We start from the raw sequence: 26,727 nt of genomic DNA on the forward strand, positions 1-26,727 counted from the left end.
ACAAATGTAAACATTGAGTGTATCCCGCTTACTCCGATGGACTTTGACATAAGGTGTGAAAGGGATACACTCAATGTTTACATTTGTTTATAGGACCTTATCAAAAAAAAGTCAAGATATTTTCCTTTCTGGAACCCAAATTCTGAACCATCATTGACAGTCACTGGCCCAAGAGTGAAAGACACCACCGTAAGGATTTTTGCAGTCGAAAAGTCTGCAAATACAACATTTTTGTCTGTATAATTGGCATTGCTTCAGCCAATCCCTCGTTTTGTTTCGTTTCGTAGACGTCATCATTGAACATCATCAGTCATCTTGTCAGTCATTATTTTTCTTTCTGTACAAAAACAATCCGCAGCTGCTGCGTATCAGATTTTTTCGTTCTCTCGAATAAAGCGAACAATAATCTCGGGAAAGTGCAAAAGTTTCACCAATTTTCGTTAGATAATCGCGGAAGATTAGCTTCGGTCGGGATTGCTTCCTATTTTGTGCGTTGATCTAGCAGAAAGAGCTATGCGTCGTCCTTGATGTGTCATCCAGTGCAGTGTGACAGTGTGAAAAACAGTCGCCATTTATCGCAGCTAGAATCTTTCCTACCTGGGACTGCGCCCCGTCGGAGGAGCTGCCGATATGGACATCGTCGGGTTGGTCAAGCGGTCGTACTCCGATTACGGAACTATCCTGAAGGACTCGTGGTATACGATAATCGCAGAAGAGCTTAGAGAAAATGTGCGTAATGTTTTTTTTTTGGTTTTGATAGTTTGTAATATATTTTTTTCTTCGGCTCTTCCGTAAGTGTCGTCGTGCTTTACACTTTATTGAATTTAATTATTCTGTACATCCAGACAGGAGAATGAAAATGTATTCATTGAATTACGTTTCGTTACAGTTTGCCTGGTCATTGAGCTTACTTTTGCTCTTTATTGCCACGATTTTTGGCCTGTACTGCTGGAGACGCATCTACTTGAAAAGTAAGTTTTTATTTAGTTGCTTGCCATTGTTATTTTATGGAATAAAATAAAACAAGTTAATAAGCTTAACTAACGGTACAAATTCATCAAAATATCACTAAATGAAATAGAAGTAGTTGATAATCGATTCTTGTTCAGTTTTCTACATCTAAGGATATCTAAAATGTTTTACATTTTCTTTACTAAAATACAATTAAAATTAGATTTGCTTCGGAGAAAAATAAAATTAGATTCGATGGTCGTGATGGCTATAAGAACATATTGTTAATTAACCCTTGTATTGTTATATTTTAAATGAGTTCGAACTTTACAGTAACCAGAAATATACTCATCAATGAAAAATATTACTCATCACAACTACATGACACCTGCCTCATTTGTCATTACATAGTTTGGGCTGCACCTTACCTCAAACATCACAAAAGCTATAAACGTCAAAATAATTGGTAGGTTTGTGGGCCGCAAGCCAAGGGAGAGTTCTTTTATTACGTAACGCGAAAAATCGTACTTTTAGACCCCCTCCCCCCCCTCGTAACAAAATTTCCATACATTTTTTTTAAATTTTGTATGGAGCGTAACACGGCCTCTGACCCCCCCTCCCCCCCTACTGCGTTACGTAATAAAAGAACGCTCCCCAAACCTCCTTTTTAAACTTTGAAAATAACCCCTTGAAGTTGAGCTTTATTATTTGAAAGACTGCAAGGTGTTTTTTCTCAGTAAAAAATGAGAAGTAAAAATGTGACTTATTTTATGGAGTACATACCGTCTTTTATCGGCTTGGCAGTCGTGGCGCACTGCCAAGCCGATAAAAAGGACGATTAGCAGTCGATAAAAGTTAAAAAAAATTATGGAGTACGTCTTTTTTACAGTTTAAAAATGATACGGTGCTTGTTCAGTATCTGTAACTGAGCTGGTTTCTTGAGTTTTTTTTTAAAGGTCCTATACTGCCCCTGATCGCATAAATGTCCCATATGCATTTTCATCGATTTCGAGTTATTGATGCAGTTTGGTTCAAAATTGTGTGCTCTTTTAAAAGAGCCTATAACATCCAGTACTTTGTACTAGAAATCAGGAGGAAATCCAGTTTTTTCGCGAAAACTTAACACGTAGCCTTATGTATGGGTTTTTGCATATGAGACATTTATGTGAACATGGGCAGTATAGGAACCATCTATAAACCACATGGACACTTTTTTGAGAATCTGTTAATAGCTTAAAGGACCTTTTTTTTCCTTTCTTTTTTTTTTGCAGGCCAAGGATTGATACCTAAGAGCATGCAATGGCATTGACCTTGTTGCGTGCTCTTCGGTTGATGTCCACGTAAGGAACATCCTGGAAGGAGCGCAACTAACTACATCCGTAGTTCTATTAGATCATCCGAATTATCTTGATCAGAACAGTATAGCTCTGGTTATTTTCTTACCTCCACGTTGGCTTGGTTTTCATGATGACCTAGCTGGTGGCCTGTGGAAACGGATCTTAAACCTTTGACCACCGCGGGTCAGAGTCGAGACGGCTAAAAGAATGGGGCGCGACAATGTGGGAAAGGGAAGTAATTTGTGATTGTAGACGGTATTGTTTTGATTCGCAGTATGTTGAGTCAACTGCTGTGGATGTACCTGAACTGCCGTTCTACGCATAATTGTCCCATGTTCAAAAAAGTGCAACTGAGAAAAACGCGATTGAAATTTTTCGATCGTTTTTTGTGTTTCTACGCATAATTGTCCCGTGGGTCCCTATTCACCTTATACGTCCCTAATCATCCCAGTTAGCAGTTTATTGATCGTATTAGTTATCCTCTTGATAAATAACAGGTAAACAAGACGCAATACTTCGTATATCTAAAGATTTCGTGATAGAAAATACTTGGTGGGACAATTATGCGTAGAAGTTCAACGATGGGACAAACAGACTTGATGTTGTTTTCAATGAGTTTCCGAACAAAGTACTAAATTTTATGTGTTTTTCGAAAAGTAAACGTCAAACTTAACCTAAAAATGACAAAAGGTCACCAAAAATGACATGGGACAATTATGCGTAGAACGGCAGTGAACGTCGCAGAACGGGGTTTCTCTCCTTTCCATTTCCAGCTACCATTTATCCTCTGTTTTTATTTTGCTTTTCTGATTCGTACTACTTCGCTAATTCTTCTGTTTACCATTTTGGTTTTGATTTATTAACTCTTGATTCTCGTATCTCTCAATGCTTGCACTCTTTTTTTCCCAAATAATGCTGCTTTAACAAACTGTGTGTTTTCTTTAAAATAAACCTTCCCCTAATGTACTAGTAATACCAAGTCTATTTATCATTTGCCTATTCTTTGTTGATTTACTTCTTTATTTATTTATTTGATTATTTTTTATCTAGTCCATCATAACAATAATCTAAGCTTGTTTGTTACCTCTATTTATTAACTATTGCCTATTTCTAGATGTACTACATCAAGCTTATACTTTTTACTTTTTTTTTTACATACAATAATGATTCTCTTACTATTGATTCTTTATAAAGTATATTCTCCTTTACTGTCTATTGTTTTCAACCTTCACCCTTTTCTTCTAACAAGTGAGGTTCAAGCCCTTACTCAATTTATAGAATGATTAAAGGATTAACACAAATATTACTATTGTACTTTTGGTAAACTTTTGAATAACATGCTTAGGTTCAAAACATTGTAACAAAACACCGCGACAGAAGAAATAGCAACAGATAAACACGACTCAACACTAGGAAAGACTTCAAGAGAAAACAATACACAGTAAATAACAATTAGTTTTTGAATTCAAACTAAAAATTAAACAGTTTTTGCTTTAATGAACGTTGATAGGCACACTATAAATGGTTAGGCGCTTATACTTACATCAAACCCTACGTAATGTACCATCCCCGGCCGAGTTAAAATGCGTAACCGGGAAAGAAGGTGTGCATGCCTGGCACGAACACTCAAAGCGTGTTCTAGCGTGCTGCTCGTACTGACTCAGAGCAAGGGTGAGATGTAGGTGTAAGGGCAGTGCGTGTTCGTCGGGAACCTGGTGCATAAGATCGGTCAAGGCCCGTTCTTACACTGAAAATTGCGAATTGCGAATCTGTTAATAGCTTAAAGGACCTTTTCAAAAGATCTCTAGATTTCAAACTGGGCGGTCGATTAAAAATCTAGAGTTTTTTTGAATAGGCCCTATAAACATAGGAAACACAAAAGCTTATAGGTCGAAAACAATAACAAAAGAAAATGGCCGAGTGGGTGTTAAAATCAAGTTCAAAGTAAAAATCTTTTTTTTAAATTTTTATGTGATTTCAAGTCACAATTAAAAGAAACTTAAAATAATTTAGAATAACTGTTATTTTAAATTATTTTACTAAGAAAATGTTGTACATCGATGGTCCACTGTCATTTTTGTTCAGCCCAGTTAGTGACCAGCCTTAGTCCACTGAAACCCCGCCGAACAAGTACACTGAAACCCCGATGGTTTGGCACCAATTTTTGTCAAACGAACGGGGTAAATTTTAAGTTTGACTCCAGTTTGATAGTGTGCGTGAGCGCGACGTACTGTCACTTTTTATACGGGACTCACACTTACACCAAACGTTTGGTAGTGTGTGTGAACTTCGTTTAAAAGGGGTGTCAAACTAAAAAGTGAACCCGTTCGTTTGACAACACTTGGCGAATCGCCTTTCAATTATTGAAAAAAATAAAGATTTGGCATTCCTGCCAAATGACTATAGTTCATACATGTTTTTCTGACAATCCTGTCATTCGATGTTACCGTTTAAGTTAAGATTATTTAAATAAAAAAAATATATACTTTACTAAACTTGCTTCTACTTTCTCCAGAACTGCGCGACAAGGCCGCCCAGCTGCTGTTTCAGAACTATGACTCGTCCCAGCTGCGCTTCCGCAAGCGCGACAAGATGATGTTTTATGGCCGGCGGATGCTGCGCAAGATGAAGTCCATCTCGGGCCAGGCGTACGGCGGGCAGGGCCGCAAGCGGAAGGCCGTGATGCGGTTCGCAAAGCGATTGCTGCACATGCGCCGCGACAACGATCCGATCCAGCTGCAGGTCGTGGAACCGCCGGCCGAGTATCTGGAGGAAGCGGCCGAGGGAAACGACAAGGTTCCACCGGACGCGCTGTACATGCTGCAGAGCATTCGTATCTTTGGTCACTTTGAGAAGCCGGTTTTCTTGAAGATTTGCAAGCACACGGAGATTATAAATTTGATTGCGGGTGAGTCGCTGATCAAGGTTGGTGACGCGGATGATAGCGTGTTTATCGTGCAGTCGGGACAGATCAATGTGTTTCTGAATAATCCGGACGGAAGTTCGATTGCATTGAAGGTGGTTCGTAAGGGTGAGTCGGTGACGTCGTTGTTGAGCTTTATCGATGTGCTTGTGGGCAATACTAGTCAGTACAAAACGGTGACCGCAAGGGCCATGGAGAACTCGCAGGTCATTCGGTTGCCCATGTTCGCCTTCAAGGAGGTGTTTGACGAAAGTCCCGACTTGTTGGTTCGGGTGATTCAGGTCATCATGATTCGATTGCAGCGGGTCACGATCACGGCGCTGCACAATTATCTTGGACTGAGCACGGAGTACATTCAGTGTTCCTCACAGCGCAAGAAGGTTTCCGTCCCGATGAAGAACAGTCCCGGCCATCGGCGCGTTCCTTCGGACGTCCAGATTCAGCCGTCGCATTCGTTGGTTGGCCAGCTGAGCAGTGCCAGCGAGATCCGGCCGGACATGTTGGCCGATTTGGCCGATCACATTGCCAGCCGGCGGACGTCGGCCCTGCCGAGTGAACCGATGGAGGAAGCGCTGATGAAGTCTATCGCCATTGAGGGGTTCCTCAAGGAGCTGGGTCTGCGGGAGGAAGACCGGCCTTTTATCGAGGACAACATTGTGCTTAAGGAGATTGCACCGGGGACAACGCTTACGCACCAGGCCAGAAGTGATGTAAGAAGGGGAAGATTTAACTTGGCCTTGAAACTAATGCTTGTCATTTTTTCAGGATGTCATGCTGATATTCGTCATTAGTGGCGGGTTGACACTTGCCCAGTATCCGCAAATCAATCCCGGGTGCAACAAAAAGTTGGACAAGTCCGATAGTCACACAGTTACCATCCATCCGGGTGATGTCGTTGGAGGATTGGCCGTTTTGACGGGCGAAAGCAGTTTGTACACGATCAAAGCCAAGCACTATTCGCGGGTGGGACTGCTGAGCAAGGAAGTGATCTACAGGTAAGTGTTGATTTATTTTCATTGATTTAAATGATTTTATATGTATTACTCTTTGCAGCATAATGCGTGAACGCCCAGCCGTAGTGCTGGATATTGCCGATAGCGTCGTGAAGCGTTTGTCGCCGCTGGTTCGGCAGTGTGATTTCGCACTGGATTGGAACTTTTTGGAGTCTGGTCGGGCGGTTTATCGCCAGGATGAGACCAGCGATTGCACGTACATCGTGCTGAATGGCCGTCTTCGGTCGGTCATCACTCACACGAACGGCAAAAAAGAGATTGTTGGCGAGTACGGCAAAGGAGACTTAATTGGAATCGTCGAAATGATCACGGAGACGTCCCGCACCACAACCGTGATGGCCGTCAGAGATTCCGAGCTGGCCAAGCTACCGGAAGGTCTGTTCAACGCGATCAAGTTCAAGTATCCAATCGTGGTGACTCAGCTGATCAGTTTACTCAGCCATCGCATCCTGGGATCGATGCAGTCTCGACCAATTACCGGGAGCGCGTTGACGACAGTTCCGTTCGATACGAATCAGCAAATTTTGCATCGTTACTCTACGGTGGCGATCGTCGGCATCAGCGAGGACGTGCCGCTGACCGCGTTCACATACGAGCTGTACCACTCCCTCTGTGCCATCGGTTCAACGCTGAGGTTGACCTCGGAGGTGGTGCGCAAAACCCTTGGTCCCCAGATCATGGAACAATCCAACGAATATCGGTTGACCAGCTGGCTTGGCCAGCAGGAGGATCGGCACAACATTGCGCTGTATCAGTGCGATCTCACGTTTGGCCCGTGGACGCAGCGTTGCCTGAGGCAGGCTGACGTAATTCTGATCGTCGGTGTCGGTGATCGTCCGCCAACGATCGGTAAGCTCGAGAAGGAGATAGACCGGCTGGCGATCAGGACGGCCAAAGAGTTGGTTCTGTTGCACCACGAGGGCGCTGCCCGGCCGAGCAACACGACCAGTTGGCTCAACATGCGGGCCTGGGTGACGCGGCATCACCACATCCAATGTCCTAAGCGCATGTTTACGCGACGGAGTCAGTACCGCATTGTAAGAAAGTTATTAGATTCGGGTTCAAGTGTATCTCTGTAAACGCCTTTTTTTTGCGTGTGTTTTATTCCAGAACGACTTGTACAGCAAGGTGCTCATGTCCGAACCGAACATCCACTCGGACTTTTCGCGGCTGGCCCGATGGTTGACGGGGAATTCGGTTGGGTTGGTGCTTGGCGGAGGTGGCGCACGAGGAGCGGCCCACGTGGGTATGTTCCGCGCCATTCAGGAAGCCGGAATTCCGATCGACATGGTGGGCGGCGTCAGCATCGGTGCCTTTATGGGTGCCCTCTGGTGTTCGGAGAAAAACATCACTACGGTCACGCAAAAGGCCAGGGAGTGGTGCAAGGTAGGTTGTTAAGGCTGGTTCGTGGAGTTCATGAATCTCTACACCATCTTGTTTACCCAACTTTCAGAAAATGACCCAGTGGGGTCGTCAGCTGCTGGACCTGACCTATCCCATCACGTCGATGTTCTCCGGCAGAGATTTCAACCAAACCATCCACGGGACCTTCGGGGACGTTTGCATCGAGGACCTGTGGATTCCGTACTTTACGCTTACCACCGACATTTCAGCCAGCTGCGCGCGGACACACACTCACGGTAATGTTTTACTTTCTTTGCAGCAGCACGAAACTGTTTTACCCTGTTGATGTTGTTTTTTTTTTAATTCCTTTGTCCCATGAAATATGTTCTGAGGGTTGAAAATTTCCGCGAGAACGAAAGCGTGCCGTCTTTTCCGAATGTCTCTTTCCATTTTTTCTTCCAACTTATTTGGTGTTGTTGTTAGTTCTTTCGCAAAATTACAACCTTTGTATTAATTTTTCATTACACTATAAAATTACGTGATTACAATCAACAACACAAAAATAATCATAACAAATGAAAACACGTTGAACTAAACGTTAAACACAGGGTCCCTCTGGCGTTATGTTCGATCGTCCATGTCGCTTAGCGGGTACATGCCCCCGCTGTGTGATCCAAAAGACGGACATCTGCTCTTGGACGGCGGTTATGTGAATAACCTACCAGGTAATTATTAAATCAACTATTTCCCTTTCGCATTTATTTCTACCCACCACACCATCTTTCTACGCTCTCATGTTGAGGGTAGTTTAATTTTTTGTTAAATTCATCCGTTTATTACACTCTAAAATTTTCTTCATTTGCTTCCTCGCGATCAGTTTGTAGTCGTAGCAGTAGACGCTTCCCAGTGAAACACGCTAACAAATTGCTTTCGTTTGAAGTTTACAATAACAATTAATTAATTGACACTCACACACACACACCTAAACAAACACCTTCTAACAGTATATAACCATCTCAATTAGGTGAGGCTAACGATTGGTGTACTACTGTGATTATATAAAGCTAAATGTTACGCACATCAATGCTAGTCACATTTGTCGCTCGCGCACACACACCCACAAATTCACCGGCCAGAACATGACCGTGAAAAAAATAATTCGTTTGTTTTATCATCGAGCAATATCAGTTGATTGAACTGTTATTCGTCTTTAAATCAGATCATGCAGTACGCAATAGAAAAGTTTGCATGACATAAAACTACATTCACGTCTGGTTTTTCTGTGGCCGCATATTTCTGACGATTTTTTCCCACTGAGAATTTTGGCTCAAGCGAGTCGAGGCTCGAGCCAAAATTCTTAGTGGGTTACTTCGTCGCCATTTTATTTAAAATTTTGACATAAGTCAAGGTTAAAACATGTAGATTATTACGTAACGCAGTTAGGGGGAAGGGGGTCGAAGGCTGTGTTTTTTTCAGCTGTCAAAAAATAGTTGGCACGAAAAGTAAAAATTTGATAATTTTTTGTGTAAGATTTGTTTTCACGTTTACAATATCTCCATATAAATACCGATTTTCGTGCTATTTATGCTATTTTCTATGTTTGAAAATGTGGTTCGAAAAATCAGGGGGCAAAACAATGTTCAAAAAACTTCAAAATTTCAATGGAAATTGAAGTCTAATCAACTGAAAACAATCTGAAATGCACTTTTCTGCATTGATAATCATTTTCAAGCATGCATCGCAAATACTTTTTATTCGCGCATAAAAAATTATCGTCATCGATATTTTGGAGACTAATGAATGCAAAACAACTGGATAGGTGTATAATGCATTTTAAACCACATTTTTCATTCAAGTGCTAAAACCGTGGCTTGTATTTTTTATCTTCCCCCCCCCCCTCCCCTATCGACTTTGATCAGAATGGAGGATCATAAACTTCAATAAATATTTGCAATGGCCTAACTTTCCAACTAATAGACCATAAGACTTTAATAATTGATGTTCAACAAAACCGACATTTTATTATAAAAATAGATTATTTAACACTAAAAACTGCGATGCAGCAAAAATAATGCAAATTATGGATATTTCATCATTTGAAAAGTACGATATTTTGTGATTTTTTTCTGAGTTTATATACTTGTAAATATGCTTAAAATATTTTAAAAAAGTGTGTTAAAGTATCGTCGATTATTGCCGATAAAATTATTGTATTACCATATCGTTATTGTCGGATGATAAAATCAGAATTTTTGAATTAATGTTACAAAGATTTCGTGTTTAAGGATCAATACAGCCTTTCAAATCAATGCGTTATAAGTCCAATTAAACTTAAAATTTGGGATGAAGCGAAGGGGATAAGGTGAGGGTGGATTTAAGAATGAATGAATTTTAAAAATGGTACGGCAATGTACCAGGTAATATGCAAATTAAAGACTTAATTGGTAAACAAATCTTAAAATAAAAAATAAATGGTGGCAATTGAAATAATTGTGCGTATCAACAATTCCTAACTGCATGCTCTTAAATGTTGAAGCGACATTGTTTTCAAAACCAAATAACCAATACCAAATGACTTCTGTGGTAATATCAGAAAACCAACATTCTTTCGTGTGATCTCGGTAGCAAAGAGATCCGATCTTCAGTTCCCGAGTGAGTTAGAGTAGTGTATTTTGTAGTGGTACATTCAACTTTAACCTTCAAAACACCTGTGTCTATCACACGCTTCTTATCCGTTTTCATTTCCGTTCTAGTTTTTTTTTCTCTCTATCTCCCTGAAATATTGTTTTACTTTCCTGTCCTTTTTTTTCTAAACTGTGACGCGCATAAATGAATTCACACTAAAAGACACCACTTGCATTGATTTTTCCAGTTTTTTTGTTTTACATGAAGAACAAAACCTGTTTGCGCAGTACATTTGAGTAGCTCTGGTAGTCTCGACACACTCAACTTTTTCCGTGTTTCCGTGTATGATTTTTGTAAAATAAACCCGAAAAGGATTTCTTACGTTGGATTGCATTTGATGCTTGCTAAACAGAACTGGTGAAAGAAAGAAATAAGAAAAAAAACCAACGAGAGTAGTTCGCAAAAGACTACCCACGTCGCAATCGGAATGATTAATGCTCAGAACTATTTTGTAGGATAAGGTTTTTGTTCTTCTGTTTATGTTTAACTTCCGTTCAAATCAATGCGTCATCAATTGGCTCAGAGATTAAACATAAAATTACGTCACTGCCTTCTCGCAATTTCAAAAAGCAAAATAATTTTGCAGGCAGCGCTAGTATTATTTCCCTTATGTGTAGTGTATCCTTGTTTTGTTTTCTTTAAATTGTTTATGCTAAAATGTTATTTGGATCAACACCACTTAGGGACACTGTGGCGTTATGTTCGTGCTAGTATGTCCGTAGCAGGAATATTCCCTCCTATCTGTGATAATAGAGATGGTCATCTACTGTTAGATGGTTGTTACACTAATAACGTTCCAGGTAAATTATGTGCCTTCTTTCTCATTAGTTCACTTTCCAGTTTACACAAACCTCTGTATACTTTGTATAATTTGTTTCTTTTAAAATTTATCTCTTTTAACTCAACCGTAACTCACACCGCACTCGCGATAACTAATTCAAAGTAATTGGAAGCTAACTTATTGTGTGCTGTGATTGTTTTCTGGTAAAAAGGTTATTATTTGGAGGTTAGTTTCGGATATCGTTTTTTTGCATATCGTGGTATTCAAATAAAAAAAAAACTGCTGTTGTTGTGTTTTTACTCCTTACATCTTTATCAATTTATTGCCTGCTCCAGGCGGATGGACTCGCAATCCAAAGATCGCCATTCAAGCCTCAGAGTACAAGATCCCCATTCAAGCCTCAGAGTACAACTTGAGTTTAGCTTATATGTTGCGGAATCTCTTCATATTTCTGGAGCAACATTTGAAAAGGGCGCATAAGCATTTTGACAGCTAGGACTATTTTGCAAATTCCGAGCCAACAGGTTACTATTTAACAAAACCCGCACCGTTAGAAGGTTGCTGGGAAGGCCAGCTATTGTTTAACACATCGAGTTTTACGAAAAAGTTACCTGTTGTCTCGGAATTTGCAAAATAGTTCTAGCTGTCAAAATGCTTATCCGCCCTTTTCTCGTGTTGCTCCAGATTTGTTGTATTTAATTGATTTAAAAAGATCTCTGGAACAGTTTCCACCAAGTTAGACTACAGAAAGTTGCATCTACATAATTTTGAGTAGACAAGACGCTTCAAGATTTTTTTTCAATGTTTTTATTTGATTATTTCTGCCCCTAAGAATACAGTTTGAACAATGCACAGTGGCCCAGATCTTTGATCTTTCGAAAAATTGTGTAGTTTTGGAGCCTTGGTTTCATCAGAAGAGTTGTTGCAAATAGATAGGGGCAACTTTTGGCCTGGTTGAAAATTAGGGTGGTTCACAAATAGGGCGTTTTTTTTTTTTTTTTTTTTTTTTTTTTTTTTTTTTTTTTTTTTTTTTTTTTTTTTTTTTTTTTTTCAGTTGCAAAGTAACCGCCGACCTTACAAGTCGCATTCTCAACGCCAGTCCGCAGTTTGTGTGCGCGTCGCCGCTTTTTTTTAAAATGTGCACCGTAGACAAAAACAGTGTGGTTCTGGACTTTTGTCAACTCCAAAACCAACCAAGCCCAAAGCTTGTAAAAAAATTTCTCGCAGACCTTCAAGTAAACCAAGAAAACTTGCGAGCATTGCAATTATGCAATAGAAGAAAAATAGCCGTGTTGCAGTTCGCCGACTCAGCAATGGCCTCGTCCATCATCGACAAACCTCTGGTATATCAGGGTTGCAAAATCCCGATTTACCTGGACAACAACGCTACGGAAGTTCGTGTGCTTGACCTACCTCTAGGCATAAGCAATGATGACGTAGTCAAAGTGATGAGTAAATACGGCGAAGTTTTGACCATCACCAACGACCGCTGGATTAACTTCTTCCCAGGGATCCCAAATGGAGTTCGGACCCTGCGGATGTTGCTGAAACAGCCAACGCCGAAATTAATCACTGTAAACAATGCTGCTGCAGCAGTGACGATTGTAGGCAAAAAATCGCTTTGCAAACTCAAAGCAAAGAACAAAAAATGTGCGGATTCGAGTAAAAAGGTTAACCAAAAAATCAGTACACAACCGATTGAACCCGAGCCAAGCAGCAGCAGCAGTAAAAGCAACAATAGTAAACCAGAACAAAATGCAATGGAAACAAGTGAAATCGACGAAGAAGACAACGATGGATTCGAGACCGTGCTTTCTAAGCACACCCGCCGCCGAAATCGCTTACAGGCATATTTGGACGCGGAAGTAGAACTAACAAAAAAACGAAGAGAGATGGCTGCAGAAGAAACAGATGAAGAAGATGAAGATGTCATAAAAGCAAAATATTATAAGAAAAAGTGTTGTGAGATAACTTCTAAATCCCTGGAAGAAGAGGACGAAGATAAACTTGAAGAACTTGATAATTCATTCTTTAAATATTCTGCTAAATATTTGAAACATAGAGAGAAATCGTTAGAAAAAAGGCATGGTAATAATTATTGAAGTGATTTTAAACTCTGTAATATTTCCTCTTTCACTATCCACCTTGAAGAGATGAATGCACAATGGTGTAAAGTCTCTATAATAATAATAATAAAAAAAAAAATAGGGCGTTTTTAAAATATTTTTGGTTTTTTTTTGTCTTCTAAAAAGTAGCTGGCCTTGCCATGCCAATCCAAGCAACTTTGTCGAAAACACCAACATTTTATCTCGCAATCTACGCCTTCTACCACTAAATTTAAGAAGCATCTGAGCAAAGCTTCGGAGAAAAGTGATGTTCGGGGCACTTTTAGAGCTTTTCAAAACAAACATTTCTAATGGGTCAAAAGTCACAGCTATTTTGAAGCTTAAAAGATGCAATTTTAAGCGCCATGTTGCATTTGAAAAGGTGGATTTAGCACTACAAACGCTGAAAAGAACCCAAAAGTTTTTTTTAAACTCGAGATATTTTAGTGAAATGTCTAATTTGCAATTAAAATGTGTATGAGTTCACTCTAACGAAATTCGAAAATTGTCCAACTAGGTATATTTATTCCCATGAAATATTGCTCGCTGAATCTGAATCTGCCCTCAGAATTGAGATAAAGTATCAAAATATAAATTTTTGGTCATATTTTGAGTCTCTGTGGGTTTATGTTTATATGATTATTTTACATAGAAACAAAAGAGACATCGATATGTTTACTGTTAGTGTTTTCTTGGAAGAATGTTTGGATCGGCTAGTGTGCGAACATATTCATGAACAATACGTTTACGAAGAAAATGTTAGAATTATTTAATTAAGAAATTTTTCAAAAACATAATTAACAAAGGCATAAACAAGAGCATGTTGAAATGCATGGGATATTGTTTTTAAAACTTGCAAGCTCCTTTTTTGCCGAGGACGCATATGGGACATTTATGCGAATATGGGCAGTATACTTCGGTTAATTACTGCTTTGGAAATATGTTAAGAAATGTAACCAAAAATTATAATAATAACTTTCAAAACCAATCGATAGAAATATATTTTACACCAAACTCCCAAATATCCACCTTTGAAACCGGACAACAATCACCGCGCAACTCGCGTCCATCCGTGCACTGTTCTCACTATTTCCACACATTTTTGCTTGCCCTGCGCCCCCGAGATTGAATCAGATTTAATGCGTTCCATTTTCCAAACTCCCGATTCGCCGCAGCGGATGTGATGCGCGGCCAGGGTGCAGCTCACATAATTGCGATCGACGTTGGCTCGCAGGACGACACCGACCTGACGGATTACGGCGATGACCTGTCCGGCTGGTGGCTGCTGTACAAACGCTGGAACCCGTTCACGTCACCCGTAAAGGTGCCCAACCTGCCCGACATTCAGTCCCGGCTTGCGTACGTTTCCTGCGTCCGGCAGTTGGAGGTTTGTGGGATTGTTGCTATAGCTTAGGTATGAGTTAGCTGTGACAAGATTTTTCTTGAATTTTCCTCAACAGGAAGTGAAGAAAAGCGATTACTGCGAGTACATCCGGCCACCGATCGATACCTACAAGACGCTGGCGTTTGGAAGTTTCGACGAGATCAAAAACGTTGGCTTTGAGCACGGAAAGGCCTTCTTCGAAAACATGGCCAAATGTGGGCGCCTGTCGCGATTCAACCAGTGGAGCGTCAAGGACGTTCCCCAGAAGGTGACACACTCTCTGAACGAGTAAGTTGGAGCAATGTGGTCCCTTTTATCTTTCATTATTACTCATACAATTTTCCTCAGATACTCCTTCATCGATTTGGCCCAAATAGTGTGCAAAGTGCCGGAGACGTACCCGGAGCGGGGTTACTCGTCCAGCGAGGACGACTACTACGACGGTTACGCGTCCGAACCGTCCACCATCCCGATGAACAAGGGCTCGTCGATGCGGATCATGCGGGCCGCCGGTTCGCTGTCGCTGTCCGAGAACGAGATGGACTCGGACGAGCTCGAATATCCGGTGGCGTTCAAAAAACTTCAAAGTCCAACGCCCACGTCCGATCGAAACATCAGCAACAACAGCAGCAGCATTCCGCTGACGCCGGAGCGGTCGTTCAAAGATTGAAATGTTGGGATGGCAATCTCCTCAGTGATTCGTTTTACAAATCATTTTCGATTAGAATATTTTTACCACACCAAATCACGGTAGCTGAGAAATAGCAGTTTACGACAATAGTTTCATGGTTCGCACAGCTCCTTTCAAATGTGTACGCTTCATGAAACAGTGTAAATAAAAACTTATTTTCCCTAAAAAAAATCCCATTTATTTTTTATCGCTACTGCATGATTCATGTTTAACACATCAAGACATAACTGATTAGTACCAACCAAAGCACCGAAACGTGATCGGATGCTGATTGCTGACTAATGCTTTTTACACCAATTCTTCGGCCTACTTTACTTGATGGCAACACTCACACAAGAGCAACACACAGAGTCAGTGCTTACATAAGGTCTATTCCCGTACTCGCAAAATTGCAAAATTCTGCAGCCCCAAAAAAAAGTATCTTGTTCAGCGTGACATGCAATCCAAGAAGACTTCTTTGAAAGTCAAAACAAAGGTGAGTAATTCTCAAAGAGGGATTATACATAGTTATCACGGTTTTACGAAAAAAAAAAAAGTTTTGAAAGAGTTGGTCGTCGTTGATCATGACCGTTCACGGTCACCCGCGACAGACACGGACGACGAAACAAAGAGAAACGCAAAAAGTAGCTTTTACAAAACTTTTTTTTCGTAAAATCGCGATAACGCGTGATGGTTTCAAGCAAACCCCTTATGTTTATATTTTTTTTTCTGGAATTGTCTGCTCTACAACTTTGTTGAACATTTTTACACTATAACAATAAACCCTGTAAAGTTAGAAAAAACATAATTTAAAAATGATTTTTTTATTCGAAAAGTACATTAAATTTCACTTAACATGCTGCAAAAATTGTTACAGTTGAGTAACGGAAAATGGCAGAGTTTTTTTTTCTATGGAAAATACTTTTTTCGGAATTTTGAGTTCGCCATTAAACCGGGCGTCCAATTTTACATAAAAGTCCATTTGACACCAAATTTCTATCTCATCACCATTTCAGGCTGCAAATTTTGAAAAACACCCCTTTTTTCGCATGCTCAAACATTGAAGGGGTCGTACCGCCCCTCTGTCACGAGATATCAAAAAACGGACTTCGGACTCGTGATAAGGGACAAAAGTTACCCCTTAGGACAAAGTTTCACGCAAATCGAAGAGGGGTCGGGCAACTTTTCCCGATTCCCGATTTGAGTTGGTAGAGAATTACCCATGTAAACAAAACGAAATAATTAATTATAAGTGGTGCTAACAAGGAAATTCACAAAAAAAACTTCAACAAAAGAAGTTTGGGAGAGATTTTCTTTTGCGTGTTTCACCTCCTCTTTCTTTCGCGGGTGAAGAAATTTCGCAAGCGTGTTTTTTTGCGATTATTCCATCCCTGTATAGAATCGCTCCATGTCAATTTTGACCCTTATATAATAGAAACCAAAACAGATTGATAAACGTACTAAATATACCATGCTTCTCCATGAAAACTGTCTCTTCCCAATACTTTCATGGAGACGCATGGTGTTTTAAGCTCGTTTGATGTTTGGTGATACATTTTTCGTATGGTGCTCCCAATAATTAGCTGAAATTATTTTGATTTAATCAAACTCGTATCTGAGAGGGTTCCCAAGTAACATTATTTGTCACCGATGCTTAATCCAGATATTCACAACATAGTTCTTACTATATAAAACAATCGGAAAGTTCTGAAGTTGTTACAAAAATAACTTAATGATAACAAAATATGTAACAACTCATTAGCTTTTCCAGTTTCCCAGGAGGCAAGGAGAAGGTCAAAGACACTCATTATATTTTGTTTCAAATTAGTTGTCAATAAGTGTCGCCCACAAGATCCAAATGGTTGTAACAAATGTGACTTTTTTACGCCCCTGATATAACATAGTTTGGACTTAGCCATTTGAAACATGTTTCGCGATGCTACTTGGGTTAACTTATAAGTACAACAATGAGTTGATATCAACAATATCGCACAGAATCAATAGCACAACTAGTACAAACTAAGGCACACTTCAATTCCACCTGTGAAATTAACACCAAGCTGTTGGATCACATTTTGCCATCACAGTTGTGGCACACGCATTACAGTGAGAGCGAGTGATTTTTTCCCCGTCTCGTGTCAGCGGCTCCTTTTACGCTGTTCATGCGTTGGCAACGGAACGGGACATGTGCAAAGCCAGGCAGCGGAAGCCATTCACGGTCCCCATACACACACACGGTTGGGACACCTCCACCTCCTCCCCGTATATACTTTCGTTCAAAAAAGCAGCTTATTGTTCTGTATTTCTTCGAACTTTATTCTCAACTAAAACAAAACATAAATTGTACTCTACTCTACTCGGCTATTCAAGATATAGGTGGTTCCAGTGTACTCATTGATTGATTGAACACTGGGAAAGCCCGATCGATATAACGTTTTTTCTTCTTTGCCTTTTTTTGGTTTCTCCTAGTCAACAGAAAGGTTTAACGGTTTTCTGAAGTTGGCATTTTGGTAACTATTTAGTATTATATATTTTTTCATTAACATAGTGTCGGCTTTTGCTCCAATTTGACTAGATTTAATTGCATTCTCTATTGCTTATGGTTGAGGGGCTGACTAGCTTATTTAGATAACACTGTACACCGCAATTATCCAAACAGGGTTATTTTAGGTTATTCGCCTGAAATAAATGTATAACCACGACAGATCAACTAAGTTGTTGACACCGGAGAACTGAACTTTTTCATTGGCACTTTGCCACCGCTATTTTGGCGGCCATCTTGAAAAGTTTTTCCTCAGTACTTGTCATCATCCAGGTGGTCCAAACTGTCCACGTTGATGTTGATGTTGATGGGTGGCTTTTCCAGGTCCAGCAGTTCCGAGGAAGACTTGTCCGTTTTGCACGACGACTCGTTGTGATGGTGGTCGTTGGCATCATTGCTATCGTTAAGATTGAAGTTGTGTAGATCTAAGCTAAGGTGTGCTTTCTCGTCGGCATCGAAGCGGGAATGTTGCTGTGTATACTGGTGCAACGGTGGACCACTCCCGTTGGGTTGTATCATTGGGTGTTCACTGGGCGCTAAAAGAGTCTGGTCCAGGTTGAACAGCGATTCGCTTTTGAAGCTATCTATGTTAAACTGATCTACGTTCAAGAACTTCATTTCGTCGTCATACACTGATGTAGACGATGGGGGCGACGAGTTTATCAGACTGTTGATGTTGAGGTAATGCAGCCCACTGTTGGTGTTCACGGAAGCGGACGTTGACGGACCAGCACTTCCTGCTGATGATGTCATGGTTGAGCCTATACTCGTAGCGTTGCACATAATCCCATTTATGTCGGTAAGCGTACTCGGAAACGTTGACGTTGGCTTTCCACTTGAGCTGACCGTCGGGAAGCTGTTCCATTCAAAGGTCAAGTTTCCACCCCGTCCGTCCACCGGGTTGATGTGGTCAAAGTTTAGATTTAGGAACAAATTCGGCGATAATCGTCCCGGTGACATCTGCCCCAGGGACAACTTTCCCTCTGGATCAAATCCCGCACCTTGGGAAGTATTCTCCTGCAGGTTGAGCGTCATACTGCCCAAGTTCATGTTCTGTCCAATGCTGTCGTAACCACCTACGCCCATACCAACTTCTTCAACGGGATTCCGCAAAACTCCCGAACTATTACTTCCCCCACCCCCGCTGGTCATCATCGCTGCACCGCAGTCACTAGGTTCCCCATCTTCCCGCGAAGAACCTTTTTCATTTTTCCTCCATTTTGCGCGACGATTTTGGAACCACACCTGAACTCGTGCTTCAGTCAGCTCAATTCTAACGGCTAGCTCCTCGCGGAAAAATACATCCGGATAGTGTGTCCTCTGGAAGGCCCGTTCGAGTTCCTGCAGTTGCAACGAGTTGAACGTAGTCCTGCACGAGAAACGGAATCAATATTGGCCACGTATTACGTAAAATCCTCCAACTTCAACTAACCTGTATCTGCGTTGTTTGCGTTTCATGCTTACGGCGGGCTGGACAGGACTGACGATTTTCGCTGGGCAATCACCAGGTTGGAAACCATAGCGTCCGTACACCATTTGTATGGATTCCCAACCGCGCCGAAGGGTATTAGCTGTGAGTACAGACATCGCACGGACGAACAAACGGCCTTTCGCCTCCCAGGTTGGTGGCTTTGCCCCAGCCGTGGACGACACCTCGCGCGGCCGATATCATATGTTTTGGCGTTTCAACTCAATTTCATCTGGCTATGTAAAACTGTAACACTTGAGGAGCACGTAGGAAATCCTCGTGCATAAATGGAGACGGATGGTGGTCGGCATAATTCTATACGCTAGCTTGATTTGAGCGCACCTGATACTTGATACAATTTGGAACAGTTTGTCAATCGACCTTTGGTAACGCCAAAAATTCAAGCTGTTAAAGAGGAATAATTATTTGTTGATTTGGGGAAATTGTTGATTCCGACATACGGTTATTTTGTTGTTGCGACAGGTTTGACGAAAAGACATGCTCTAATTGACAAAAAGTGTTCTTCAGATAAATTTGTTTGTGTTTGACAATACCTGAATCTGGCAATTGTTTTAAGAATCCTGTAGGAGGTTTTGACAGATATTAAAAGTTTCCCATGATAATTTATAATCTCACTTCAGATAATCGAATCACGAAAAAAAAATTCGTTGTCTTGGGTCCTTGAGACTCAAATTGTTTTTTTTTTTCGTTGGACTGTATAACTTTATCCCACTTGGGTCATCCAGGGCATGTCCTATAAGAGGAAACAAACCAGATCTTGATCCCGTACCCACTAGCCCGGGTCAAAAAAATAAAGTTTGCCCGAAAGAGTACTCAAAATGGAGGCTCAGGCCAAAATTTCAGCCCATTTGGTTGAAAACTGGCTTGCCTTGAGCAGGAACAAGTTTAAATGGGAATTAACCCGTAAAACTGGAGCATTTAGGTAAATTGCTCTGTACAAGTCAGCCGTTAACAAATGACGACTTTTGCATACCATGGGGTCCTAGGGGATGGTCTGGGGAACAATTCCTCCGAAGGGTGCAAGACGATCCGAGGCCCCTGGGCTTGCCTTGAACCGGATTCATTCCGGCGTCGCAGAAATTCTCATGGTCCCAGCTAAATGTATAGGGAAAAATCAAAGCACACTAAGAAGGCTACCTCGATCAGAGGACGCCACATGGCAATCAGCCACCACGTGGCAAGAGGGTATCATCAATGTTTGCTTTTAAAGTGGTTTGTTATTCCTAGGACACTTCATTCAACCAGATATTTGATCAAAAACACCTTAACAACGCTAAATGTAATTTTGAAGCCGAATTTGAAGTTATTTTCCTGCCACGTGGTGGCTGATTGCCATGTGGCGTCCTCTGATCGAGGCAGCCTTCTTAGTGTGCTTTGATTTTTCCCTATACATTTAGCTGGGACCATGAGAATTTCTGCGACGCCGGAATGAATCCGGTTCAAGGCAAGCCCAGGGGCCTCGGATCGTCTTGCACCCTTCGGAGGAATTGTTCCCCAGACCATCCCCTAGGACCCCATGGTATGCAAAAGTTGTCATTTGTTAACGGCTGACTTGTACAGAGCAATTTACCTAAATGCTCCAGTTTTACGGGTTAATTCCCATTTAAACTTGTTCCTGCTCAAGGCAAGCCAGTTTTCAACCAAATGGGCTGAAATTTTGGCCTGAGCCTCCATTTTGAGTACTCTTTCGGGCAATCTCATATAATTTTTGATTTGAGCAGCTTTAATTTTTTTGACCCGGGCTAGTACCCACCCTAGTACAACATTATACGTAATTATATGATTGGTTCAACCTGGGTCAACTTTGTTTCCATTCATAAGCCTGGTGGTATTTTACCACCGCCCCTTTTCGCAGAGATTGTCCATTATTAAATAAAATAATAATAATAATAATATTTTTGGAAGGAGATGATAACAACCTCTTGAAGTAAAATCTCTTTAATGCACAAGACCAACTTTGTATGTTTTGTGCCTGTGTGGATCAATCGGACCGCGCACTGGACTCACAATCCAGAGGTCGCCGGTTCGAATCCCGAGGCAGACGCAAAAATTCTAAGTGTTAATATAGGTATTCGGTGCCCTCTCCCCGTGCCATACCTTCACACGGAGTCTTGTCGCAAAAAGAACGATACACGCCTGTGGATCCGTTGACGAAACCGCAAGGTTTAAGAGGGCCACATTATAAGGTGTTACGTCGATTCCGCATTCCAACCTTATAGGGGCAGGGGGGGCAGAATGGTCCATGGGGGCAGAACGGGCCACCCTTGGTTTTGGGCTTTAGAATAGATTTAGACCAACTGTAAGGCAAGGGTCTTATAAAGGACGTCAAATAACATCACCATACCGAAAACGATGTTTGAATTCATTGTATTTTTCGAATTATGAGCAAAAATGTAAATTTATTGACAAAACCACGCAAATGTTGTTTATTTCGAGGTTTTTAAATAAGCTTTCTGAAAAGTTGGATTGTTTGAAAAAGTTTGCTCAATGCTTATAACGTTACTAGATGCTACTACCAAGGTATACAAACAACAAGGGAACCTTAAAATCATTTAGAGGCTTGATGGTGGAAGTGTTAAATTAAAATCCACTTGGGGGCAGAATGGACCACCCTTTTCCTGCCTTATAAAAACAATCAAAAGTAAAAAAAATGAGCTAAATGGATTATTTCACTCCTGGTAGCTTCACAAATCACGTTTAATGCAACAAAAGTGGATTTTTTAGTTGTTTCGACGCTTAGTTGTAAAAATAGTGTCTTTTTTCGACATATTTACACTATTTTCAAAAATCTTTGTTTTTTAAGTTATTTTTTTTTATAAAAGTGATCAAATTTCATGGAAACTATAATGGAAAGGTCCCTCAAGTAATGTCTTATCACCCTTCAACGTTGTATTAGAAGAAATGGCTTGTTTTGTAAGGTGGTCCATTCTGCCCCAAAGGGTGGTCCATTCTGCCCCGCACCCTGGAAAGGTAGTCGAAAAAACTTTTTTTAAGTGGCTCAAAAATAGTTTTAAGTAAAAAATTTTCATCAACCAAGTATACAACATTGAAGGGAACATTCCAAAGCATAAGCCTACTACACAGGATTCATAAATTTTTATGTTTTTCTATGGTTTTTGGTGCATTTCCCTTAGGCGGTCCATTCTGCCCCCCCCCCTGCCCCTATGCGACTAATTGAGGCGATGAATCAACGATCTGAGTGTATATAAATTTTATTGTTGTTATTTTCAATACGATTTATGAAGAAACATCCTTAGTGATGTCCCTGTTTTGTATTATTAAAAAAAATCATAGCAGTGCACATTGTTTTTCACGAATATTCGCTTCAACGTTATTTCAAAGCCATCATGTAAGATATGTCAATTACTTGTCTCATCTTTGAAATCCATTAGTAACCAATGGATACGGTTTGACTCCCTGTATCAGTATAAAAATAACCGACCACACATGAATTCTAGCCAGTTTATTAAGGATGAGACTAACGGTAAGAAGGTTGTTCTTCAGAAACCCAAAAGGATTAATACGAGTTCATTTGTGTTTAGATAATTGCAATATGCGCTACGGTGCTAGTTACGTGCCAAACACAGGGCAAGCTCAAGTACGGTGCAACACCACTTTTTGAAAATATCTTCCTTTCGTCGGACTATGGCAACCAGAAACTGTCCAGTGGACCGTCCATCAACTGCTTCCCACCGGCGGATCGAAACCATAAATACGAGTGGGCAGGTGGTTTCAATCAGGGACATATACTGGAAGAACTGCATCCGGAACCGAGAGGCAAAGACAACGGCGTTGATACCAGCGAGGAATCTGACGAGAACCAAATGGATAAACGCAGCGAAAAGGGACGGGACATGTCGTCCGATTTGTACGCCCAGTATCCATCATCATGCTCGTGTCAAACGAAGGTTTGTTGGAAAAGTTGAATTTCGTCAAAGTAATTTAATGTTTTTTGTACTCATTTAACTGTAGTACGAACTGCTCGATCTTGGCTACACGCACTTTCCGCGCTACATCGTAAACGCCATCTGCCAAAACCGGAACATCAACAGCCGTAAGTGCTGGCGCGGATCCCGCTGCAAGGAAATCCCGTATAAGGTTCGAGTGCTAACAAGGCGCAGCGAGGAGGACTCCAACGAGCAGGATCACCACGCTACGTTGTTGCCGGAAACGTTGCGAGATTTTTGGCGCTTCCGGACGGTGACCATTGCGGCGGCGTGTCAGTGTTCCATATAATTTATGAAGAAAAGTGAGGTGCAAAGTTAAAACTAGTTTGGGGATTTGAAAAATCGGTGTGATTAAATTGCTTATTATAACAGTTTTTCAATTTGAAAAGAGCCTAGACCGAAAAAAAGTTCTCCGATCGGGCACAAAAATTTTCTGGACTCATCACCTTTCTGTTGCGTCTAAGACAGCTAAAATCGGATATGATCTTTTGAAAAAAGTGTTTTTTTTGCGAAAAATGACGAAAATTGCGAAACCACCCAAGCACGATGTAGGTCACCCTAATGGCCAAACAAAAAAAAATACGGGTCTAATTACTTTGGCCAAGGAACCCCCAGACAAATGTTGAGCCCGATCGGAGAACTTTTTTTTCGGTTTAGGCTCTTTTCAAATGGAATTGCTGATAAAGAAACATCATATTAATAAAATCATTATTATAATACACGTAGAAGATGAATAAACGCATTTTTATCCAAGAAGGTGTTTAATATGTTTCCGCACAATTAATGTGACTTCAACCAAAAGGGGGTCATTGATGAATTAAAGATTAATGCCAATATAAGCTTAACATTTCGGTGAAGTAGGTTCAGCAAATTTCAGCGTTTTAAAAAAATAATGAAACATATTTTCTATAATACAAGCTTACCCCGACAAACTTCGTTCTGCCTTTTTTTCGTTTGTTGTCGTTTTTAACTTTTTTGCTTATTCAGCCTCCTGTGATCAAAATGTGATTTTACGTAACTTTTCCCATACAATCTGCAGATTTTCTGGAATCGGTTCCAGAGTGGCCAAAGTTGTAACTTTTGGCGTAAGAACCTTTCTTGGACTTTTACAAACCCAACGCAACAAAGAGCACCTCGATCTGACGTTCCGTGTTGGATTGATTCGCGTTCGAACAAAACCGTCGATTTTTTTTTATGTATAGATAGATGGATAGATAGATAGATAGATATATTATGCACAACATATTCATTACTCATGCCTTTTACACGCAGCTAAATTGTTTGCTGTGAAACGTTAAATTTTATAATTATATTGCTTTTATTAAAGATTGAATTTTCATGCACAATTTTTTATTATTGTAAATTAAAGTCACCCTGCCGTACACATCAGAATCAACAATAAAATCATGGCCGGCAATTTCCCCAACATTCTCCCACAGTGCAGGGTGCGAGCATAAATCCGCTTTCGCTCTCTTGCGGATAGCAAATACTCTCCGACTTTTCCCGATTTTCCCGGCTGCTCACCCATTCGCGCTCCCTCTCTCTTTTTATGCTACGCTCTCAATGTTCATCACTCGCTCGTGGCTCACACTTTTGTGCAAGCTATTCCCCTCAACAGCCAGGCAGAGTTCAGAGCATAGTATGCTGCCAGGACCAAGAACGAAAACAAGGGTGTGCCCGAGAGAAGAACGAACAGACCACAGAAAAATATGTTATCTTCCAACTCACTTTTGTGAGCCTCTTTGTGGAAAAGTGGAAATTTTAGCGCTTCAGCCCACTTCGGAAGCGGTAATTAATAGCGCAAAAAGTGTGTGAGCGTGCACCGAGTGTCGGAACGATGAAGTGCGGGGCTTAATTAGTGCCCGGGAAGGACCATTCTGGAGGGCATTTTCATTGCGTTGACATGTGAGTGGCCCCCGTGGGCAGGCAAGAAAAAATCTCAAGTGAAAGATGGCTTAAATCAAGTGGGCGCTGCTCCTCTCCTGGAATAGATGAGATTTCTACCCCTTCCACCACGTCCTCCTCCGACAGGCAGCCGTGCCGCGTCTCGGCTCTGATCCGGATCCTCTGTGGCAAGACCTGGCCACCCACTCCCCCAACGGAAGGAGCAGAGACGTCGTCGTTGTTCTTCTCGAGAGTTGTTCCTGCCATCGATGATCGGAAAAAAGATTGCAACACCATCGAGACACGGCCAACTTCGATTCCAGGAGGGAGACGAAAGAGAAGAAAAAAGTTAAAATGTGTCATACTTATTCGCAGTTTGCATAATTCACCCCGCACAGGACACAGGAGGATAATAATCGCGGTGTGAACGCACGCGTGTGTGCGTGTGAGTGTGAAGAGGTTGAATCACCCACGACGGGGAGGGACGAGTGTTGTTTAGTGTTGGTGCGTGCGTGCGTGCGTGCGGGTTGTTCCGGGAGTTTGTTGACCATCGACCATCATGCAAGGCTCAACACCACCGATCATGGGATATCCCGAGGATGACGATCAGTACAAGGTGCCGCTGATCGCCAAGCTGTTGCACGCGCTACCTCATTACAACATCACGTTTCATCGGATCAACAACACGTTCCGACCATCGAGCGAGGTCTACCTGGAGGTACGTATAGGCCCAACATAATATTGTTGGGCAGATCCAGTACAAAAGGGGTGGCAATAATCAAATTCAGTCCTTTGAAATATGTACATCAATTCCATAAATCGAAATTTGTACTTGCTCTTAAAACTTCCCTTGCATATTCAGACTGCAAACTTAGTTCAAAACAAAAAGTTCTTTTTTGTTAAATAAACACTGAGAAACAAACTCCGGTCATCGGTCCGTGCAGTGCGGTGGTTTGCGCGAAGCCTTGTTTTTTAAATGTTTTCTTTTTTCACTGTACAACGATGAGTTGCATGAAATTAAGGTGAGCCTTGTGAGCCATGTGAGTGTTGGTGCAAATATGGCAATTTGGTGTCTAAATTTTTTCATGTTTAGCTGTTAAAAAAATAATTCAACATGTGAAATTACGGGAAAAGGTAACATTTTTTACCTTTTTTCTGCTTCCACACAGCAAAAAATTGTATAAATTTGGAAGGTTGAATATTACCTCTTTTATGATGTAATTTTACCTCTATTTAGACTGAAAAGTGACATTACAACAGAAAAGTGGTAAAATTACCCATTTTCAGAGGTAAAATTACACATTTTTTCTGACATAAAAAATGTACTCCTTCCCAGATGTAATATTACCATGATTTTTTTTCTGTGCACCTGTTTGATTCCCTTTGATTTGTGTAATTTATAACCTCAACCTGCACTGTCCATGTTCGCATAAATATCCCATATGCAAAAACAGCAAGTTGAGAAAAACGCAATTGAAGTTTCCCATACGATACGTGTTAAGTTTTCGCGAAAAAATGGATTTCCTCCTGATTTCTAAAACAAAGAACTGAAAGAGCGCACGATTTTAAACCAAACTTCATCAATAACTCAAATGTGATGAAATTGCCTATGGAACATTATGCGAACAGGGGCAGTAGCAGACATCTTCATAATAAAAATAATATTGCTTCA

The 26,727-nt window shown here is 41.0% G+C and overlaps 4 protein-coding genes across 7 annotated transcripts in view; 3 read left to right on the top strand and 1 right to left on the bottom strand.

Annotated features, from left to right (window-relative positions):
* The window catches only part of LOC120426431 (protein tweety), a 194,352-nt gene that overhangs the window by 157,190 nt on the left and 10,435 nt on the right, over window positions 1-26,727 (top strand). The window contains exon 2 of one of the 2 annotated variants that reach the window (XM_039591194.2): window positions 25,568-25,773. In XM_039591194.2, the coding sequence (XP_039447128.1) occupies window positions 25,615-25,773 (159 nt within the window). In that variant the 5' untranslated portion in view covers window positions 25,568-25,614. Of the gene's footprint in view, window positions 1-24,792; window positions 25,774-26,727 lie in introns of those variants that run through there. The other variant, XM_039591195.2, reaches the window with a different exon arrangement.
* LOC120426430 (neuropathy target esterase sws) lies at window positions 330-15,385 on the top strand. 3 transcript variants are annotated; one of them, XM_039591191.2, is made up of 12 exons: window positions 330-729; window positions 890-971; window positions 4,804-5,921; window positions 5,977-6,206; window positions 6,265-7,261; window positions 7,335-7,610; window positions 7,678-7,864; window positions 8,177-8,293; window positions 10,937-11,053; window positions 14,315-14,526; window positions 14,600-14,811; window positions 14,872-15,385. In XM_039591191.2, the coding sequence occupies exons 1-12, from the start codon at window positions 631-633 to the stop codon at window positions 15,191-15,193; spliced, it is 3,969 nt and encodes a 1,322-aa protein (XP_039447125.1). In that variant the 5' UTR covers window positions 330-630; the 3' UTR covers window positions 15,194-15,385. The 3 variants fall into 3 exon arrangements, with proteins under 3 accessions (XP_039447125.1, XP_039447126.1, XP_039447127.1); XM_039591192.2 differs by lacking the exon at window positions 10,937-11,053; XM_039591193.2 differs by lacking the exon at window positions 8,177-8,293.
* On the bottom strand, window positions 16,939-19,498 carry LOC120426452 (diencephalon/mesencephalon homeobox protein 1). Its single transcript, XM_039591214.2, has 2 exons — window positions 19,168-19,498; window positions 16,939-19,104 (listed from the first exon to the last, which is right to left on the bottom strand). Exons 1-2 carry the CDS (start codon window positions 19,320-19,322, stop codon window positions 17,988-17,990), a joined length of 1,272 nt encoding a protein of 423 aa, XP_039447148.1. The 5' UTR covers window positions 19,323-19,498; the 3' UTR covers window positions 16,939-17,987.
* Window positions 22,411-23,541, top strand: LOC120426439 (uncharacterized). The gene is made up of 3 exons (XM_039591203.2): window positions 22,411-22,708; window positions 22,767-23,132; window positions 23,197-23,541. Exons 1-3 carry the CDS (start codon window positions 22,697-22,699, stop codon window positions 23,458-23,460), a joined length of 642 nt encoding a protein of 213 aa, XP_039447137.1. The 5' UTR covers window positions 22,411-22,696; the 3' UTR covers window positions 23,461-23,541.

This window comes from Culex pipiens, chromosome 1 (assembly GCF_016801865.2).
Source record: "Culex pipiens pallens isolate TS chromosome 1, TS_CPP_V2, whole genome shotgun sequence".
In the NCBI taxonomy this organism is placed as follows: domain Eukaryota; kingdom Metazoa; phylum Arthropoda; class Insecta; order Diptera; family Culicidae; genus Culex; species Culex pipiens.

Excerpts from the sequence above, each read along its gene's own strand:
- LOC120426439 (XM_039591203.2), top strand. Across the intron at positions 23,133-23,196 it reads CATGCTCGTGTCAAACGAAG|TACGAACTGCTCGATCTTGG; the intron begins GTTTGTTGGAAA and ends ATTTAACTGTAG.
- LOC120426452 (XM_039591214.2), bottom strand. The coding sequence starts at position 19,322 with ATGTCTGTACTCACAGCTAATACCCTTCGGCGCGGTTGGGAATCCATA. Across the intron at positions 19,105-19,167 it reads CGCAAACAACGCAGATACAG|GACTACGTTCAACTCGTTGC; the intron begins GTTAGTTGAAGT and ends TTTCTCGTGCAG.
- LOC120426430 (XM_039591191.2), top strand. The coding sequence starts at position 631 with ATGGACATCGTCGGGTTGGTCAAGCGGTCGTACTCCGATTACGGAACT. Across the intron at positions 7,262-7,334 it reads GACGGAGTCAGTACCGCATT|AACGACTTGTACAGCAAGGT; the intron begins GTAAGAAAGTTA and ends GTTTTATTCCAG. Across the intron at positions 8,294-10,936 it reads TTATGTGAATAACCTACCAG|GGACACTGTGGCGTTATGTT; the intron begins GTAATTATTAAA and ends AACACCACTTAG.